The sequence below is a fragment of the Procambarus clarkii genome, chromosome 8 (assembly GCF_040958095.1).
Source record: "Procambarus clarkii isolate CNS0578487 chromosome 8, FALCON_Pclarkii_2.0, whole genome shotgun sequence".
NCBI lineage: Eukaryota > Metazoa > Arthropoda > Malacostraca > Decapoda > Cambaridae > Procambarus > Procambarus clarkii.
In genome coordinates this window covers 48,804,185-48,826,321 of record NC_091157.1, presented here as the reverse complement: position 1 = coordinate 48,826,321, position 22,137 = coordinate 48,804,185, and the positions used below count along the sequence as shown (strand labels likewise).

Genomic DNA, 22,137 nt, shown 5'->3' with positions numbered 1-22,137 from the left:
TTGAAAACTGTAGGGGGGTTTGGGCAAAATATGACCCATCGTCGTTTTCAGTAATTGGCATATTTTCGGTATAAAAAGGCGTAATTTGAAAATGAAAATAGGTGCAGAGAGTCAGAATTCGGATAAAGAATCACGCTCAGGTGTCAAATTTCCGATATTTCAGAAATTTTGAAAACTGTAGGGGGGTTTGGGCAAAATATGACCCATCGTCGTTTTCAGTAATTGGCATATTTTCGGTATAAAAAGTCGTAATTTGTAAATGAAAATAGGGGCAGAGAGTCTGAATTCGGCTCAAAAGTCACGCTCAGTAGTCAAATTTCCAACTTTTCAGATATCTTGAAAATTGCAAGGGGGTTTGGGCAAAATATGACCCATCGCTGTTTTTCAGTAATTGGCATATTTTCGGTATAAAAAGTCGTAATTTGAAACTGAAAATAGGTGTAGAGAGTCAGAATTCGGATAAAAAATCACGCTCAGGAGTCAAATTTCCGACATTTCAGACATTTTGAAAACTGCAGGGGGGTTTGGGCAAAATATGACATCGCCGTTTTCAGTAATTGGCATATTTTCGGTATGAAACGTCGTAATTTGAAACTGAAAATAGGTGCAGAGAGTCAGAATTCGGCTCAAAAATCACGCTCAGGATTCAAATTTCCGACATTTCAGACATTTTAAAAACTGCAGGGGGGGTTTGGGCAAAATATGACCCATCGCCGTTTTTAGTAATTGGCATATTTTCGGTATAAAAAGTCGTAATTTGAAACTGAAAGTACGTGCAGAGTCAGAATTCGGATGAAAAATCACGCTCAGGAGTCAAATTTCCGACATTTCAGACATTTTGAAAACTGCAGGGGGGTTTGGGCAAAATATGACCCATCGCTGTTTACAATAATTGGCATATTTTCGGTATGAAACGTCGTAATTTGAAACTGAAAATAGGTGCAGAGAGTCAGAATTCGGCTCAAAAATCACGCTCAGGAGTCAAATTTCCGACATTTCAGACATTTTAAAAACTGCAGGGTGGTTTGGGCAAAATATGACCCATCGCCGTTTTCAGTAATTGGCACATTTTCAGTATAAAAATTCGTAATTTGAAACTTAAAATAGGTGCAGAGAGTCAGAATTCGGCTCAAAAATCACGCTCAGGAGTCAAATTTCCGACATTTCAGACATTTTGAAAACTGCAGGGGGGTTTGGGCAAAATATGACCCATCTCCGTTTTCAGTAATTGGCATATTTTCGGTATAAAAAGTTGTAATTTGAAACTGAAAATAGGTGCAGAGAGTCAGAATTCGGATAAAAAATCACGCTCAGGAGTCAAATTTCCGACATTTCAGACATTTTAAAAACTGCAGGGGGGTTTGGGCAAAATATGACCCATCGTCGTTTTCAGTAATTGGCATATTTTCGGTATAAAAAGGCGTAATTTGAAAATGAAAATAGGTGCAGAGAGTCAGAATTCGGCTCAAAAATCACGCTCAGAAGTCAAATTTCCGACATTTTAGATATATTGAAAACTATAGGGGGGTTTGGGCAAAATATGACCCATCGTCGTTTTCAGTAATTGGCATATTTTCGGTATAAAAAGGCGTAATTTGAAAATGAAAATAGGTGCAGAGAGTCAGAATTCGGATAAAAAATCACGCTCAGGAGTCAAATTTCCGATATTTCAGATATTTTGAAAACTGTTGGGGGGTTTGGGCAAAATATGACCCATTGTCGTTTTCAGTAATTGGCATATTTTCGGTATAAAAAGTCGTAATTTGAAAATGAAAATAGGTGCATAGAGTCAGACTCCTGCTCAAAAATCACGCTCAGGAGTCAAATTTCCAACATTTCAGATATCTTGAAAATTGCAAGGGGGTTTGGGCAAAATATGACCCATCGCCGTTTTCAGTAATTGGCATATTTTCGGTATAAAAAGGCGTAATTTGAAAATGAAAATAGGTGCAGAGAGTCAGAATTCGGCTCAAAAATCCCGCTCAGGAGTCAAATTTCCGACATTTCAGATATATTGAAAACTGTAGGGGGGTTTGGGCAAAATATGACCCATCGTCGTTTTCAGTAATTGGCATATTTTCGGTATAAAAAGGCGTAATTTGAAAATGAAAATAGGTGCAGAGAGTCAGAATTCGGATAAAGAATCACGCTCAGGTGTCAAATTTCCGATATTTCAGAAATTTTGAAAACTGTAGGGGGGTTTGGGCAAAATATGACCCATCGTCGTTTTCAGTAATTGGCATATATTCGGTATAAAAAGTCGTAATTTGAAAATGAAAATAGGTGCAGAGAGTCTGAATTCGGCTCAAAAATCACGCTCAAGAGTCAAATTTTCAACATTTCAGATATCTTGAAAATTGCAAGGGGGTTTGGGCAAAATATGACCCATCGCCGTTTTCAGTAATTGGCATATTTTCGGTATAAAAATTCGTAATTTGAAAATGAAAATAGGTGCAGAGTCAGAATTTGGCTCAAAAATCACGCTCAGGAGTCAAATTTCCGACATTTCAGATATTTTGAAAACTGTAGGGGGGTTTGTGCAAAATATGACCCATCGTCGTTTTCAGTAATTGGTATATTTTCGGTATAAAAAGGCGTAATTTGAAAGTGAAAATAGATGCAGAGAGTCAGACTTCGGCTCAAAAATCACACTCAGGAGTCAAATTTCCAACATTTCAGATATTTTGAAAACTGTAGGGGGGTTTGGGCAAAATATGACCCATTGTCGTTTTCAGTAATTGGCATATTTTCGGTATAAAAAGTCGTAATTTGAAAATGAAAATAGGTGCAGAGAGTAAGAATTCGGCTCAAAAATCACGCCCAGGAGTCAAATTTCCAACATTTCAGTTGTCTTGAAAATTGCAAGGGGGTTTTGGCAAAATATGACCCATCGCCGTTTTCAGTAATTGGCATATTTTCGGTATAAAAAGCCGTAATTTGAAAATTAAAATAATTGCAGAGAGTCAGAATTCGGCTCAAAAATCATGCTCAGGAGTCAAATTTCCGACATTTCAGATATTTTGAAAACTGCAGGGGGGTTTGGGCAAAATATGACCCATCGTGTTTTTCAGTAATTGGCATACTTTTGGTTTAAAAAGGCGTAATTTGAAAATGAAAATAGGTGCAGATAGTCAGAATTCGACTCAAAAATCACGCTTAGGAGTCAAATTTCCGACATATCAGATATTTTGAAAACTGTAGGGGGCTTTGGGCAAAATATGACCCATCATCGTTGTCAGTAATTGTCATATTTTCGGTATAAAAAGTCGTAATTTCAAACTGCAAATATGTGCAGAGTCAGAATTTGGCTCCAAAATATGGCTCTGGAGTCGGATTTGGGATATTTAGAATATTTTGAAAACTGCAAGGGGGTTTGGGTAAAATATGACCCAGGGCCGTTTTCAGTAATTGGCATATTTTCGGTATAAAATGTAATTTGAAAATGAAAATAGGTGCAGAGAGTCAGACTTCGGTTAAAAAATCACACTCAGGAGTCAAATTTTCGACATTTCAGATATTTTGAAAACTGCAGAGGGGTTTTGGCAAAATATGACCTGTCTCTGTTTTCACTAATTGGCATATTTTTGGTATGAAACGTCGTAATTTGAAAATGAAAATAGGTGCAGAGAGTCAGAATTCGGCTCAAAAATCACGCTCAGGAGTCAAATTTCCGACATTTCAGATATTTTGAAAACTGTAGGGGGGTTTGGGCAAAATATGACCCATCGCTGTTTTCTGTAATTGGCATATTTTCGGTATAAAAAGGCTTAATTTGAAAATGAAAATAGGTGCAGAGAGTCAGACTTCGGCTCAAAAATCACGCTCAGGAGTCAACTTTCCAACATTTCAGATATTTTGAAAACTGTAGGGGGGTTTGGGCAAAATATGACCCATCGTCGTTTTCAGTAATTGGCATATTTTCGGTATAAAAAGTCGTAATTTGAAAATGAAAATAAATGCAGAGAGTCAGAATTCGGCTCAAAAATCACGCTCAGGAGTCAAATTTCCAACATTTCAGATATTTTGAAAACTGTAGGGGGGTTTGGGCAAAATATGACCCATTGTCGTTTTCAGTAATTGGCATATTTTCGGTATAAAAAGTCGTAATTTGAAAATGAAAATAGGTGCAGAGAGTAAGAATTCGGCTCAAAAATCACGCCCAGGAGTCAAATTTCCAACATTTCAGTTATCTTGAAAATTGCAAGGGGGTTTTGGCAAAATATGACCCATCGCCGTTTTCAGTAATTGGCATATTTTCGGTATAAAAAGCCGTAATATGAAAATTAAAATAATTGCAGAGAGTCAGAATTCGGCTCAAAAATCATGCTCAGGAGTCAAATTTCCGACATTTCAGATATTTTGAAAACTGTAGGGGGGTTTGGGCAAAATATGACCCATCGTCATTTTCAGTAATTGGCATATTTTCGGTATAAAAAGCCGTAATTTGAAAATGAAAATAGGTGCAGAGAGTTCGACTTCGGCTGAAAAATCACGCTCAGGAGTCAAATTTCCAACATTTCAGATATCTTGAAAATTGCAAGGGGGTTTGGGCAAAATATGACCCATCGCTGTTTTCTGTAATTGGCATATTTTCGGTATAAAAAGGCGTAATTTGAAATTGAAAATAGGTGCAGAGAGTCAGACTTCGGCTCAAAAATCACGCTCAGGAGTCAACTTTCCAACATTTCAGATATTTTGAAAACTGCAGGGGGGTTTGGGCAAAATATGACCCATCGTCGTTTTCAGTAATTGGCATATTTTCGGTATAAAAAGTCGTAATTTGAAAATGAAAATAAATGCAGAGAGTCAGAATTCGGCTCAAAAATCAAGCTCAGGAGTCAAATTTCCGATATTTCAGATATTTTGAAAACTGTTGGGGGGTTTGGGCAAAATGTGACCCATCGTCGTTTTCAGTAATTGGCATATTTTCGGTATAAAAAGTCGTAATTTGAAAATGAAAATAGGTGCAGAAAGTCAGAATTCGGCTCAAAAATCACGCTCAGGTGTCAAATTTCCAACATTTCAGATATCTTGAAAATTGCAAGGGGGTTTAGGCAAAATATGACCCATCGCTGTTTTCTGTAATTGGCATATTTTCGGTATAAAAAGGCGTAATTTGAAATTGAAAATAGGTGCAGAGAGTCAGACTTCGGCTCAAAAATCACGCTCAGGAGTCAACTTTCCAACATTTCAGATATTTTGAAAACTGTAGGGGGGTTTGGGCAAAATATGACCCATCGTCGTTTTCAGTAATTGGCATATTTTCGGTATAAAAAGTCGTAATTTGAAAATGAAAATAGGTGCAGAGAGTCTGAATTCGGCTCAAAAATCACGCTCAGGAGTCAAATTTCCAACATTTCAGATATCTTGAAAACTGCAAGGGGGTTTGGGCAAAATATGACCCATCGCCGTTTTCAGTAATTGGCATATTTCGGTATAAAAATTCGTAATTTGAAAATGAAAATAGGTGCAGAGTCAGAATTTGGCTCAAAAATCACGCTCAGGAGTCAAATTTCCGACATTTAAGATATTTTGAAAACTGTAGGGGGGTTTGTGCAAAATATGACCCATCGTCGTTTTCAGTAATTGGTATATTTTCGGTATAAAAAGGCGTAATTTGAAAGTGAAAATAGATGCAGAGAGTCAGACTTCGGCTCAAAAATCACGCTCAGGAGTCAAATTTCCAACATTTCAGATATTTTGAAAACTGTAGGGGGGTTTGGGCAAAATATGACCCATTGTCGTTTTCAGTAATTGGCATATTTTCGGTATAAAAAGTCGTAATTTGAAAATGAAAATAGGTGCAGACAGTAAGAATTCGGCTCAAAAATCACGCCAGGAGTCAAATTTCCAACATTTCAGTTATCTTGAAAATTGCAAAGGGGTTTTGGCAAAATATGACCCATCGCCGTTTTCAGTAATTGGCATATTTTCGGTATAAAAAGCCGTAATTTGAAAATTAAAATAATTGCAGAGTCAGAATTCGGCTCAAAAATCATGCTCAGGAGTCAAATTTCCGACATTTCAGATATTTTGAAAACTGCAGGGGGGTTTGAGCAAAATATGACCCATTGTGTTTTTCAGTAATTGGCATACTTTTGGTTTAAAAAGGCGTAATTTGAAAATGAAAATAGGTGCAGAGAGTCAGAATTCGGCTCAAAAATCACGCTTAGGAGTCAAATTTCCGACATATCAGATATTTTGAAAACTGTAGGGGGCTTTGAGCAAAATATGACCCATCATCGTTGTCAGTAATTGTCATATTTTCGGTATAAAAAGTCGTAATTTCAAACTGCAAATATGTGCAGAGTCAGAATTTGGCTCCAAAATATGGCTCTGGAGTCGGATTTGGGATATTTAGAATATTTTGAAAACTGCAAGGGGGTTTGGGTAAAATATGACCCAGGGCCGTTTTCAGTAATTGGCATATTTTCGGTATAAAATGTAATTTGAAAATGAAAATAGGTGCAGAGAGTCAGACTTCGGTTAAAAAATCACACTCAGGAGTCAAATTTTCGACATTTCAGATATTTTGAAAACTGCAGAGGGGTTTTGGCAAAATATGACCTCTCTCTGTTTTCACTAATTGGCATATTTTCGGTATGAAACGTCGTAATTTGAAAATGAAAATAGGTGCAGAGAGTCAGAATTCGGCTCAAAAATCACGCTCAGGAGTCAAATTTCCGACATTTCAGATATTTTGAAAACTGTAGGGGGGTTTGGGCAAAATATGACCCATCGTCATTTTCAGTAATTGGCATATTTTCGGTATAAAAAGCAGTAATTTGAAAATGAAAATAGGGGCAGAGAGTTCGACTTCGGCTGAAAAATCACGCTCAGGAGTCAAATTTCCAACATTTCAGATATCTTGAAAATTGCAAGGGGGTTTGGGCAAAATATGACCCATCGCTGTTTTCTGTAATTGGCATATTTTCGGTATAAAAAGGCGTAATTTGACATTGAAAATAGGTGCAGAGAGTCAGACTTCGGCTCAAAAATCACGCTCAGGAGTCAACTTTCCAACATTTCAGATATTTTGAAAACTGTAGGGGGGTTTGGGCAAAATATGACCCATCGTCGTTTTCAGTAATTGGCATATTTTCGGTATAAAAAGTCGTAATTTGAAAATGAAAATAAATGCAGAGAGTCAGAATTCGGCTCAAAAATCACGCTCAGGAGTCAAATTTCCGATATTTCAGATATTTTGAAAACTGTTGGGGGGTTTGGGCAAAATGTGACCCATCGTCGTTTTCAGTAATTGGCATATTTTCGGTATAAAAAGTCGTAATTTGAAAATGAAAATAGGTGCAGAAAGTCAGAATTCGGCTCAAAAATCACGCTCAGGAGTCAAATTTCCAACATTTCAGATATCTTGAAAATTGCAAGGGGGTTTGGGCAAAATATGACCCATCGCTGTTTTCTGTAATTGGCATATTTTCGGTATAAAAAGGCGTAATTTGAAATTGAAAATAGGTGCAGAGAGTCTGACTTCGGCTCAAAAATCACGCTCAGGAGTCAACTTTCCAACATTTCAGATATTTTGAAAACTGTAGGGGGGTTTGGGCAAAATATGACCCATCGTCGTTTTCAGTAATTGGCATATTTTCGGTATAAAAAGTCGTAATTTGAAAATGAAAATAAATGCAGAGTCAGAATTCGGCTCAAAAATCACGCTCAGGAGTCAAATTTCCGATATTTCAGATATTTTGAAAACTGTTGGGGGATTTGGGCAAAATGTGACCCATCGTCGTTTTCAGTAATTGGCATATTTTCGGTATAAAAAGTCGTAATTTGAAAATGAAAATAGGTGCAGAAAGTCAGAATTCGGCTCAAAAATCACGCTCAGGAGTCAAATTTCCAACATTTCAGATATGTTGAAAATTGCAAGGGGGTTTGGGAAAAATATGACCCATCGTCGTTTTCAGTAATTGGCATATTTTCGGTATAAAAAGTCGTAATTTGAAAATTAAAATAGGTGCAGAGAGTCAGACTTCAGCTCAAATACCACGCTCATGAGTAAAATTTCCAACATTTCAGATATCTTGAAAATTGCAAGGGGGTTTGGGCAAAATATGACCCATCGCTGTTTTCTGTAATTGGCATATTTTCGGTATAAAAAGGCGTAATTTTAAAATAAAAATAGGTGCAGAGAGTCAGAATTCGGCTCAAAAATCATGCTCAGGAGTCAAATTTCCGACATTTCAGATATTTTGAAAACTGTAGGGGGGTTTGGGCAAAATATGACCCATCGTAGTTTTCAGTAATTGGCATATTTTCGGTATAAAAAGTCGTAATTTGAAAATGAAAATAGGTGCAGAGAGTCTGAATTCGGCTCAAAAATCACGCTCAGGAGTCAAATTTCCAACATTTCAGATATCTTGAAAACTGCAAGGGGGTTTGGGCAAAATATGACCCATCGCCGTTTTCAGTAATTGGCATATTTTCGGTATAAAAATTCGTAATTTGAAAATGAAAATAGGTGCAGAGTCAGAATTTGGCTCAAAAATCACGCTCAGGAGTCAAATTTCCGACATTTAAGATATTTTGAAAACTGTAGGGGGGTTTGTGCAAAATATGACCCATCGTCGTTTTCAGTAATTGGTATATTTTCGGTATAAAAAGGCGTAATTTGAAAGTGAAAATAGATGCAGAGAGTCAGACTTCGGCTCAAAAATCACGCTCAGGAGTCAAATTTCCAACATTTCAGATATTTTGAAAACTGTAGGGGGGTTTGGGCAAAATATGACCCATTGTCGTTTTCAGTAATTGGCATATTTTCGGTATAAAAAGTCGTAATTTGAAAATGAAAATAGGTGCAGACAGTAAGAATTCGGCTCAAAAATCACGCCCAGGAGTCAAATTTCCAACATTTCAGTTATCTTGAAAATTGCAAGGGGGTTTTGGCAAAATATGACCCATCGCCGTTTTCAGTAATTGGCATATTTTCGGTATAAAAAGCCGTAATTTGAAAATTAAAATAATTGCAGAGAGTCAGAATTCGGCTCAAAAATCATGCTCAGGAGTCAAATTTCCGACATTTCAGATATTTTGAAAACTGCAGGGGGGTTTGGGCAAAATATGACCCATCGTGTTTTTCAGTAATTGGCATACTTTTGGTTTAAAAAGGCGTAATTTGAAAATGAAAATAGGTGCAGAGAGTCAGAATTCGGCTCAAAAATCACGCTTAGGAGTCAAATTTCCGACATTTCAGATATTTTGAAAACTGTAGGTGGCTTTGGGCAAAATATGACCCATCATCGTTGTCAGTAATTGTCATATTTTCGGTATAAAAAGTCGTAATTTCAAACTGCAAATATGTGCAGAGTCAGAATTTGGCTCCAAAATATGGCTCAGGAGTCGGATTTGGGATATTTAGAATATTTTGAAAACTGCAAGGGGGTTTGGGTAAAATATGACCCAGGGCCGTTTTCAGTAATTGGCATATTTTCGGTATAAAATGTAATTTGAAAATGAAAATAGGTGCAGAGAGTCAGACTTCGGTTAAAAAATCACACTCAGGAGTCAAATTTTCGACATTTCAGATATTTTGAAAACTGCAGAGGGGTTTTGGCAAAATATGACCTGTCTCTGTTTTCACTAATTGGCATATTTTCGGTATGAAACGTCGTAATTTGAAAATGAAAATAGGTGCAGAGAGTCAGAATTCGGCTCAAAAATCACGCTCAGGAGTCAAATTTCCGACATTTCAGATATCTTGAAAATTGCAAGGGGGTTTGGGAAAAATATGACCCATCGTCATTTTCAGTAATTGGCATATTTTCGGTATAAAAAGCCGTAATTTGAAAATGAAAATAGGTGCAGAGAGTCAGACTTCGGCTCAAAAATCACGCTCAGGAGTCAACTTTCCAACATTTCAGATATTTTGAAAATTGCAAGGGGGTTTGGGCAAAATATGACCCATCGCTGTTTTCTGTAATTGGCATATTTTCGGTATAAAAAGGCGTAATTTGAAATTGAAAATAGGTGCAGAGAGTCAGACTTCGGCTCAAAAATCACGCTCTGGAGTCAACTTTCCAACATTTCAGATATTTTGAAAACTGTAGGGGGGTTTGGGCAAAATATGACCCATCGTCGTTTTCAGTAATTGGCATATTTTCGGTATAAAAAGTCGTAATTTGAAAATGAAAATAAATGCAGAAAGTCAGAATTCGGCTCAAAAATCACGCTCAGGAGTCAAATTTCCAACATTTCAGATATCTTGAAAATTGCAAGGGGGTTTGGGAAAAATATGACCCATCGTCGTTTTCAGTAATTGGCATATTTTCGGTAAAAAAAGTCGTAATTTGAAAATTAAAATAGGTGCAGAGAGTCAGACTTCAGCTCAAATACCACGCTCATGAGTAAAATTTCCAACATTTCAGATATCTTGAAAATTGCAAGGGGGTTTGGGCAAAATATGACCCATCGCTGTTTTCTGTAATTGGCATATTTTCGGTATAAAAAGGCGTAATTTTAAAATAAAAATAGGTGCAGAGAGTCAGAATTCGGCTCAAAAATCATGCTCAGGAGTCAAATTTCCAACATTTCAGATATCTTGAAAACTGCAAGGGGGTTTGGGCAAAATATGACCCATCGCCGTTTTCAGTAATTGGCATATTTCGGTATAAAAATTCGTAATTTGAAAATGAAAATAGGTGCAGAGTCAGAATTTGGCTCAAAAATCACGCTCAGGAGTCAAATTTCCGACATTTAAGATATTTTGAAAACTGTAGGGGGGTTTGTGCAAAATATGACCCATCGTCGTTTTCAGTAATTGGTATATTTTCGGTATAAAAAGGCGTAATTTGAAAGTGAAAATAGATGCAGAGAGTCAGACTTCGGCTCAAAAATCACGCTCAGGAGTCAAATTTCCAATATTTCAGATATTTTGAAAACTGTAGGGGGGTTTGGGCAAAATATGACCCATTGTCGTTTTCAGTAATTGGCATATTTTCGGTATAAAAAGTCGTAATTTGAAAATGAAAATAGGTGCAGACAGTAAGAATTCGGCTAAAAAATCACGCCCAGGAGTCAAATTTCCAACATTTCAGTTATCTTGAAAATTGCAAAGGGGTTTTGGCAAAATATGACCCATCGCCGTTTTCAGTAATTGGCATATTTTCGGTATAAAAAGCCGTAATTTGAAAATTAAAATAATTGCAGAGTCAGAATTCGGCTCAAAAATCATGCTCAGGAGTCAAATTTCCGACATTTCAGATATTTTGAAAACTGCAGGGGGGTTTGAGCAAAATATGACCCATTGTGTTTTTCAGTAATTGGCATACTTTTGGTTTAAAAAGGCGTAATTTGAAAATGAAAATAGGTGCAGAGAGTCAGAATTCGGCTCAAAAATCACGCTTAGGAGTCAAATTTCCGACATATCAGATATTTTGAAAACTGTAGGGGGCTTTGAGCAAAATATGACCCATCATCGTTGTCAGTAATTGTCATATTTTCGGTATAAAAAGTCGTAATTTCAAACTGCAAATATGTGCAGAGTCAGAATTTGGCTCCAAAATATGGCTCTGGAGTCGGATTTGGGATATTTAGAATATTTTGAAAACTGCAAGGGGGTTTGGGTAAAATATGACCCAGGGCCGTTTTCAGTAATTGGCATATTTTCGGTATAAAATGTAATTTGAAAATGAAAATAGGTGCAGAGAGTCAGAATTCGGCTCAAAAATCACGCTCAGGAGTCAAATTTTCGACATTTCAGATATTTTGAAAACTGCAGAGGGGTTTTGGCAAAATATGACCTCTCTCTGTTTTCACTAATTGGCATATTTTCGGTATGAAACGTCGTAATTTGAAAATGAAAATAGGTGCAGAGAGTCAGAATTCGGCTCAAAAATCACGCTCAGGAGTCAAATTTCCGACATTTCAGATATTTTGAAAACTGTAGGGGGGTTTGGGCAAAATATGACCCATCGTCATTTTCAGTAATTGGCATATTTTCGGTATAAAAAGCTGTAATTTGAAAATGAAAATAGGGGCAGAGAGTTCGACTTCGGCTGAAAAATCACGCTCAGGAGTCAAATTTCCAACATTTCAGATATCTTGAAAATTGCAAGGGGGTTTGGGCAAAATATGACCCATCGCTGTTTTCTGTAATTGGCATATTTTCGGTATAAAAAGGCGTAATTTGACATTGAAAATAGGTGCAGAGAGTCAGACTTCGGCTCAAAAATCACGCTCAGGAGTCAACTTTCCAACATTTCAGATATTTTGAAAACTGTAGGGGGGTTTGGGCAAAATATGACCCATCGTCGTTTTCAGTAATTGGCATATTTTCGGTATAAAAAGTCGTAATTTGAAAATGAAAATAAATGCAGAGAGTCAGAATTCGGCTCAAAAATCACGCTCAGGAGTCAAATTTCCGATATTTCAGATATTTTGAAAACTGTTGGGGGGTTTGGGCAAAATGTGACCCATCGTCGTTTTCAGTAATTGGCATATTTTCGGTATAAAAAGTCGTAATTTGAAAATGAAAATAGGTGCAGAAAGTCAGAATTCGGCTCAAAAATCACGCTCAGGAGTCAAATTTCCAACATTTCAGATATCTTGAAAATTGCAAGGGGGTTTGGGCAAAATATGACCCATCGCTGTTTTCTGTAATTGGCATATTTTCGGTATAAAAAGGCGTAATTTGAAATTGAAAATAGGTGCAGAGAGTCTGACTTCGGCTCAAAAATCACGCTCAGGAGTCAACTTTCCAACATTTCAGATATTTTGAAAACTGTAGGGGGGTTTGGGCAAAATATGACCCATCGTCGTTTTCAGTAATTGGCATATTTTCGGTATAAAAAGTCGTAATTTGAAAATGAAAATAAATGCAGAGTCAGAATTCATCTCAAAAATCACGCTCAGGAGTCAAATTTCCGATATTTCAGATATTTTGAAAACTGTTGGGGGATTTGGGCAAAATGTGACCCATCGTCGTTTTCAGTAATTGGCATATTTTCGGTATAAAAAGTCGTAATTTGAAAATGAAAATAGGTGCAGAAAGTCAGAATTCGGCTCAAAAATCACGCTCAGGAGTCAAATTTCCAACATTTCAGATATCTTGAAAATTGCAAGGGGGTTTGGGAAAAATATGACCCATCGTCGTTTTCAGTAATTGGCATATTTTCGGTATAAAAAGTCGTAATTTGAAAATTAAAATAGGTGCAGAGAGTCAGACTTCAGCTCAAATACCACGCTCATGAGTAAAATTTCCAACATTTCAGATATCTTGAAAATTGCAAGGGGGTTTGGGCAAAATATGACCCATCGCTGTTTTCTGTAATTGGCATATTTTCGGTATAAAAAGGCGTAATTTTAAAATAAAAATAGGTGCAGAGAGTCAGAATTCGGCTCAAAAATCATGCTCAGGAATCAAATTTCCGACATTTCAGATATTTTGAAAACTGTAGGGGGGTTTGGGCAAAATATGACCCATCGTAGTTTTCAGTAATTGGCATATTTTCGGTATAAAAAGTCGTAATTTGAAAATGAAAATAGGTGCAGAGAGTCTGAATTCGGCTCAAAAATCACGCTCAGGAGTCAAATTTCCAACATTTCAGATATCTTGAAAACTGCAAGGGGGTTTGGGCAAAATATGACCCATCGCCGTTTTCAGTAATTGGCATATTTTCGGTATAAAAATTCGTAATTTGAAAATGAAAATAGGTGCAGAGTCAGAATTTGGCTCAAAAATCACGCTCAGGAGTCAAATTTCCGACATTTAAGATATTTTGAAAACTGTAGGGGGGTTTGTGCAAAATATGACCCATCGTCGTTTTCAGTAATTGGTATATTTTCGGTATAAAAAGGCGTAATTTGAAAGTGAAAATAGATGCAGAGAGTCAGACTTCGGCTCAAAAATCACGCTCAGGAGTCAAATTTCCAACATTTCAGATATTTTGAAAACTGTAGGGGGGTTTGGGCAAAATATGACCCATTGTCGTTTTCAGTAATTGGCATATTTTCGGTATAAAAAGTCGTAATTTGAAAATGAAAATAGGTGCAGACAGTAAGAATTCGGCTCAAAAATCACGCCCAGGAGTCAAATTTCCAACATTTCAGTTATCTTGAAAATTGCAAGGGGGTTTTGGCAAAATATGACCCATCGCCGTTTTCAGTAATTGGCATATTTTCGGTATAAAAAGCCGTAATTTGAAAATTAAAATAATTGCAGAGAGTCAGAATTCGGCTCAAAAATCATGCTCAGGAGTCAAATTTCCGACATTTCAGATATTTTGAAAACTGCAGGGGGGTTTGGGCAAAATATGACCCATCGTGTTTTTCAGTAATTGGCATACTTTTGGTTTAAAAAGGCGTAATTTGAAAATGAAAATAGGTGCAGAGAGTCAGAATTCGGCTCAAAAATCACGCTTAGGAGTCAAATTTCCGACATTTCAGATATTTTGAAAACTGTAGGTGGCTTTGGGCAAAATATGACCCATCATCGTTGTCAGTAATTGTCATATTTTCGGTATAAAAAGTCGTAATTTCAAACTGCAAATATGTGCAGAGTCAGAATTTGGCTCCAAAATATGGCTCAGGAGTCGGATTTGGGATATTTAGAATATTTTGAAAACTGCAAGGGGGTTTGGGTAAAATATGACCCAGGGCCGTTTTCAGTAATTGGCATATTTTCGGTATAAAATGTAATTTGAAAATGAAAATAGGTGCAGAGAGTCAGACTTCGGTTAAAAAATCACACTCAGGAGTCAAATTTTCGACATTTCAGATATTTTGAAAACTGCAGAGGGGTTTTGGCAAAATATGACCTGTCTCTGTTTTCACTAATTGGCATATTTTCGGTATGAAACGTCGTAATTTGAAAATGAAAATAGGTGCAGAGAGTCAGAATTCGGCTCAAAAATCACGCTCAGGAGTCAAATTTCCGACATTTCAGATATCTTGAAAATTGCAAGGGGGTTTGGGAAAAATATGACCCATCGTCATTTTCAGTAATTGGCATATTTTCGGTATAAAAAGCCGTAATTTGAAAATGAAAATAGGTGCAGAGAGTCAGACTTCGGCTCAAAAATCACGCTCAGGAGTCAACTTTCCAACATTTCAGATATTTTGAAAACTGTAGGGGGGTTTGGGCAAAATATGACCCATCGTCGTTTTCAGTAATTGGCATATTTTCGGTATAAAAAGTCGTAATTTGAAAATGAAAATAAATGCAGAAAGTCAGAATTCGGCTCAAAAATCACGCTCAGGAGTCAAATTTCCAACATTTCAGATATCTTGAAAATTGCAAGGGGGTTTGGGAAAAATATGACCCATCGTCGTTTTCAGTAATTGGCATATTTTCGGTAAAAAAAGTCGTAATTTGAAAATTAAAATAGGTGCAGAGAGTCAGACTTCAGCTCAAATACCACGCTCATGAGTAAAATTTCCAACATTTCAGATATCTTGAAAATTGCAAGGGGGTTTGGGCAAAATATGACCCATCGCTGTTTTCTGTAATTGGCATATTTTCGGTATAAAAAGGCGTAATTTTAAAATAAAAATAGGTGCAGAGAGTCAGAATTCGGCTCAAAAATCATGCTCAGGAGTCAAATTTCCGACATTTCAGATATTTTGAAAATTGTAGGGGGGTTTGGGCAAAATATGACCCATCGTCGTTTTCAGTAATTGGCATATTTTCGGTACAAAAAGTCGTAACTTGAAAATGAAAATAGGTGCAGAGAGTCAGAATTTGGCTCACAAATCACGCTCAGGAGTCAAATTTCCGACATATCATATTTTGAAAACTGTAGGGGTGTTTGGGCAAAATATGACCCATTGTCGTTTTCAGTAATTGGCATACTTTCGGTATAAAAAGGCGTAATTTGAAAATAAAAATAGGTGCAGAGAGTCAGAATTCGGCTCAAAAATCATGCTCAGGAGTCAAATTTCCTACATATCAGATATTTTGAAAACTGTAAGGGGGTTTGGGCAAAATATGACCCATCGTCGTTTTCAGTAATTGGCATATTTTCGGTATAAAAAGGCGTAATTTGAAAATGAAAATAGGTGCAGAGTCAGAATTCGGCTCAAAAATCACGCTCAGGAGTCAAATTTCAGATATTTTGAAAACTGTAGGGGGGTTTGGGCAAAATATGACCCATCGTTGTTTTCAGTAATTGGCATATTTTCGCTATAAAAAGTCGTAATTTGAAAATGAAAATAGGTGCAGAGAGTCAGAATTCGGCTCAAAAATCACGCTCAAGAGTCAAATTTCCAACATTTCAGATATATTGAAAATTGCAGGGGGGTTTGTTCAAAAAAATGTCCATCTCTATTTTCAGTAATTGACATATTTTCGGTATAAAATGTCGCAATATGAAAATGAAAATAGGTGATTAAGATTAATAAAGATTAATGTTTAAATCTCAATACTTAGAATCTCACACATTGTCTATTCATTGTCCTCTGATTTCTCCTTAGGTGTCAGTTGTGCAGGTGTCTCCAACTCAGCTGTCAGTGGACATATTCTCCGGGGGCAGCCATTTGGAGTTAAAGGCTGAAATTCAAGTACGAGGGGTCCATAACTCTGTGGATCACATTCTGTTGTGGAACAAGAAAAAGATGGTTGTGTATGAAATAACTTCTGATGCTACTCATCTCAGAGTTGTAGGTTAGTGTCATTCAAATTGGTCAGATATAAATATAATGTCAAAGTGTATGTAGCTGGTTGGGTGAATTTTACAGCATGTTTGGAATTTAATTTGATCACTCTCAAGACTTTTGTGTCAGTAACTATTGTGTGTTAGACTGCAGAATTAAATTGTTGTTACCAGAGATAAATTCATCATCATTGCTAGATGATCTACAGACTTTAGTCAGCCCTCACATGTCATTTGTGTACTGTGTGTCGTGGAGCCACACCTCGCTCAAGAAAGAATAGTTCCTAGAAAAAAATGGTATTAACAAATGTAAACTAACAGATAATGATGATCCAGACTAATAACGATAATAATAATGATGATAAGAGAGTCCTTTGAAGAAATGAGGATTCGAACCTGTACCCTGGGTACTCCCAAGCATTTGCCTTAAGCCAATGAACTACGATACACAATAAGTATTAGTAATGTATCTTGGGATTCGACCGAATCCTCACGGGATCTTTGGAGCTATCGGACTGATACAATATATGCTATATTAGTCGAATAGCTCCAGGGAGCCTCTGGGGCTCACCCAGAAGATGGCATTTCATTACATTCAATGCTTTGGGGGGGGGGGGGGGGGTTCTAAAAAGTTATTTCTATTATAATTTTATTTTTTTCTTTCTTGCTTCATTCTCTGCAAAATCTTTTAAGATTTTGTCTATGTTTAAACTCTTGTTAATTTGCAACTTTAATATTTTGCCTCTTAAGTATTTTCTGCCAATGTCCTTTAGTCTTTTATTCATAACTAGGGGATTCTGAAAAAATAAACAAAACATTTAAAGTGGCATTCATCAGCGAACTGATAAAAACAAAGTATACTGTTCTTAATGTCCGACTCGTATCTGTATTCTGTCATTAAGAATTCAGCAGACATAAACATTAACTTGCAAATTTATATTGATTTATGACTAGCCCTTATAGGCCAGGTTCTGTTAGACGGCAGCTTTACTTGACAAAACTAGAGTAGACTACCCTAGCATGGGGGCCCCCTTCAGCATGGAGCCCAATTAGGAGCAATTGGTCCAGTTAGCTTAAAACCAGTCCTGTAATGCATGGTTATCACAAGAAGCCTGTTTACTTCTGGAACTTACTGTACTTGAGAGGGTTGCCCATATATGGAACTTTCTTCATATGTTTCAAGTGGAGTAAAATGTTCAAGACTTGAAGACACAATTGGAACATTTACAAAGCCAAAACTGTATATCAAATTCTTATCAGATAAATGAACCAGTTGCCACTGAGTAGCACCAATGTGTGAAAAGGATAGTGGGGCCTCAGCAAGCATATACAAACTTAAAAACAGAAGAAAGAAAGACTGAACGGTGTATATTATTAAGGGAGAATTAAAGGCATAGAATACAAAAACTTTGAATTGAAAAGACAAGCTGGAGATGATGAAGACATGGCAAACCTTGGTAGAAATAGCAGATTGTGTGAGGAAATGTAGCAGACAGTGGAGCAAATACATAGGAGACAGTGCAAGTGTCTGCTATGTATTGGAGACATAGAAGATGTTTGCATTGTTTCAAAATTGTAGCAGGCAGTGTGAGCAAAATATAACAGTGTGAGTGTAGCCAATAAAAAGCACTATCACTGCTAGTGCTGCTCTTCGAATTGAGGTTAATCTGTGACTTCTACCGTGAAACATGCTACTATATGCAGGCAATGAGTCACAATAACATGGCTAAAGTATGTTGACCAGACCACACACTAGGTGGTGAAGGGACGACGACGTTTTGGTCCGTCCTGGACCATTCTCAAGTCGATACGTCATCGTCCCTTCACCTTCTAGTGTGTAGTCTGGTCAACATGCTACTATACATGCATAAATACATTTATATAGTGAGAGCAACATGTTCTTGTTGTGATCCTATTGGAAGTGGGGAGACTAAAGGGCATATTTAGTTAAGTCGAGGGAATTGTGTACAAGAGAAGTCTAAGAAAATTAAAGGCTAGTCATGCAGTATATATATTTTTCTGAATTTACTACCATCTCCATTGGCTTTGGTGGGGACATGATGCTGGCTGCTTGTTGAAGGTCCTCTCAGTATTACTGAGGATTTTTTCCAATAGAATTTTAAACCAGAGCACTCTTTTTTTTGTACACAATACAGTATATGGCTTCAGCAGGTAGGCAAGTTCATGGTTTTATTACTCCGAGTGATAAAGCATCTATTTTCTGTTCTGTATTATGGCTTATGGAATTTTAAGCTCTTGCCCCTTTCATTACTTACATGCGATCTTTTAAAGAAGTGGTCTGGATTAATATCTTTTATGTGTTTCAGTGCTTGACTGTTAGAAATATTCTTTGGTTATAGATAAGTTGAGATGCATACAAATAAATAAAAAAACTTATTTAATAATAATTTTCTTTTCTTTGTACAGCATCATTTCCTTGTGAAGCTGAAAGTGCAGTCTTGCATGAAGGCAGTATTTATTCCATTGAAGGCACCAATATACAAGTGCGCTCCCTCCAGGGCACAATAAAACAAACCCTCACCTTCACAGAGAGTGAAGGTGAGCCGATTGGTCTTGATGTATGTGGAAATTTTTTAGTGACTGCTACTCTTCAAGGAACCGTCAAGTTATGGGATCTGTCTAGAAGGTATGGAAGATTATTGTGGTGGAATTCACTAAATTTTGTTTGCCTTTCATAAGGTTCTCAATGTAGTACCAAGTTTCTGAATTGATGATAACCAGTTGCAGATTTCCTTTCTTGTGTGTATGATGTCGTAGATTGAGGTATGATTTGTGCACTGACATTGTTTTTATGACATGTGAAACTTGCTTCAAACACATGCTGTTAACTAAATTTGTTGTGTACCTGTACGCATATACCACCCTCTTGTTGTTCCACGCTTGTACTCGCATAACACCCTGTAGTTCCACCTCTGTACTCGTATACCACCCTGTAGTTGTTCCACACTTGTACTCGCATACCACCCTGTACTTGTTCCACACCTATACACCACCTTGTAGTTCTACCCTTATACTCATACACCACCCTAATTGTTCCACTCTTGTACATGTGCAATACCTTGTAATTATTTTACTATTGTACTCATATGCTACCCTGTCATTGATCTAACCTTGTACTCCTGTAGTAAGTGCAATCGAGTCCAAGCAAAAAAGTCTGGAGTTTGATTTCCTTAGGAGGACAAAAGTGTTTGGATTGTGTTTCCATCTGATGCCTTTGTTCACCAGGCAGTAAAAGATACCCAGGAGTTGGGCAACTGTTCCTTGTTGCATCCTGGGTTAAGTCAGTAGTTGTCCCAGGGGAACCCCTCAGTAAGCCTATCTGGCTTCCTGTCCCTGACTATGAGAAACATGGCTATGAGGTAAATTAGTCTCTTAGTTTCACCCTTGTGCTCATGCTCCATCCTGTTTGTGTACCAAGAAATTCAGTACTGAGAAAAGAAACTGTACTGAGTCATTAATTTAACTAAATATCTTCTTGAGGTTATCTTGAGATGATTTCGGAGCTTTTAGTGTCCCCGCGGCCGGTCCTCGACCAGGCCTCCATCCCAAGGAAGCAGCCCGTGACAGCTGACTAACACCCAGGTACCTATTTTACTGCTAGGTAACAGGGAAATAGGGTGAAAGAAACTCTGCCCATTGTTTCTCGCCAGCGCCTGGGATCGAGCCCAGGACCACAGGATCACAAGTCCAGCGTGCTGTCCGCTCGGCCGATCGGCTCCCATGTGTACTCCCCTGAATATGTGTACACTCAGTTATTTGTTTTGACTACATTATTGTGACATATTCTATGAGTCTACACTTCAGTGTAACTGGTTTTCTAATATTTGTTTTGAATAAGTATTGCACTATTGTGTGGAATGTGATAGACGTATGTTGTGCTTTTGCTTGAGCAAACTATTTCTTTGTAATATGAGGTTAAGCAAAATATGGCTATTTATGTTTATTTTCTAACATGTCAGAATTTTCTTTCATATCAGCTGAAATTGTGATGTTGGAATAGTATTTTATTAGAGTTTGAGCACTGACCATTATCTATTTTCTTATAGTGGGGGACTAATTTGTAATGATTTTTCCAACCCTACTGATCATTGAGTGCAGGTCATACATACAGACTTTGAAGTGTTGATCAGACACTTATTTATGTGAATATTATTTTTGCCTTACAACAGCTCCTGAATGAGATAAGATTTTGTGGTCTGGTCATTTTGTTCAAGTCATATTGTTAACAACTTGTTTCATTCTTGTTAGTCTATAGTACAGATTTGTCGGTGTAGCTCTCTATACATATACAGTATTAAAATTATTTTGTCCTTGAGCACGGAAAAAATTATGTTTATGCAGGCCTTGCCTTCCAAGCTCTGATATCGATTCATATTTCTTTTTTATTTATTAGCTTCTAAAATGAAATGAAATCTAGAAAAGCTGCAGTATATTGATCATTAAATGTTTATTGTCAGATTATTAAAGAATAAAAAAGACAATAAAGTTTGCTAATTATGATGGAAGCAGATATGGTGACTAATTTACCTTTATTGTTCTCTTGCCATGTCTCTTACGAGGCCTTCATTTCAATTTAATTTTTTAACGTGCAATATTTAGAGTACAGTACTGAACTCTCCAAATATTACATATATGCATATTTTTTTGTGTAAATATTTCACACAAAATTTTTATTCCTGCAGAGAAGCCAAGCCACATACACAAGGGAAGCAGATGAGCGAAGCTATAAAGGACTTCGGGGAGATAATCTCTGCTCGCTGTAACTGTAATGGTACTCGAGTCTCTATTTCTATTGCCCAGACGTCTCTATTGCCAGACCCAAAGCTGTATATCTGGGATATCGAAAATGATAATGTTACCTATTTTAATTTTGCCTCTGGTCGCACGGAGGATGATGATGTAGATGGAACTGCTCCTCCAAACTCGGCTGACAGTAGTAGTTCCAAGGATGGTGGGCTGCATGACAGGTGAGTAAATGGACAGGGCATAATCATGGTTCATTGGTGACAGCTCTGAGACAGCCAGGCTACACAGCTCGGAGACAGTTGGGTGTCACAACCTTGAGACTCCTGGATGACACAACTCAAAGACTACCAAGTGACAGTCTGAAGGAAGTGAATGTTATTAGACAGCAATTTTGCTACAATAATGAGTGTTTACATAGCTAGAATCGGGGTTATATATGTTTCCAAGTACAGTAGTTGCTGGTTTTGGTGCACTTGTAGGTCATCAGAGACCTGGCATGTCTTCTAAGGCTTGGAAGAATCTGGGTTGTAGCATCTAGGAGCTTCTGAGGAGCCCCGCCCAGAAATATATTCAGAAATAAAGATTTGATTATAGATAAAAAGCTTTTTTCTGAGCAAAATATGCAGCAGCTTCCTTAGGCAAGGCCCTGCTGTTCCTGTGATGAGATGCATTTCTCCTCACTTCTGCAATGAAAATGTAATATATGCATTGAGAAAATTGTTCACAATCAGAGGTTTGGGTAAGGCCAGATATATATCTCTTAATC

The 22,137-nt window shown here is 37.1% G+C and overlaps 1 protein-coding gene across 9 annotated transcripts in view; it reads left to right on the top strand.

Moving 5' to 3' along the window:
• Nucleotides 1-22,137, top strand: part of rempA (intraflagellar transport protein rempA) — a 129,843-nt gene that overhangs the window by 81,434 nt on the left and 26,272 nt on the right. For all 9 annotated transcript variants that reach the window (XR_011225831.1, XM_045744874.2, XM_069318116.1 and 6 more), the window contains exons 11-13: nucleotides 16,426-16,615; nucleotides 19,032-19,251; nucleotides 21,308-21,592. Coding sequence is in view for 8 of the 9 variants with exons in the window: in XM_045744874.2 (XP_045600830.1) it covers nucleotides 16,426-16,615; nucleotides 19,032-19,251; nucleotides 21,308-21,592 (695 nt within the window). In the remaining variant the exon portion in view is untranslated. The remainder of the gene's footprint in view (nucleotides 1-16,425; nucleotides 16,616-19,031; nucleotides 19,252-21,307; nucleotides 21,593-22,137) is intronic.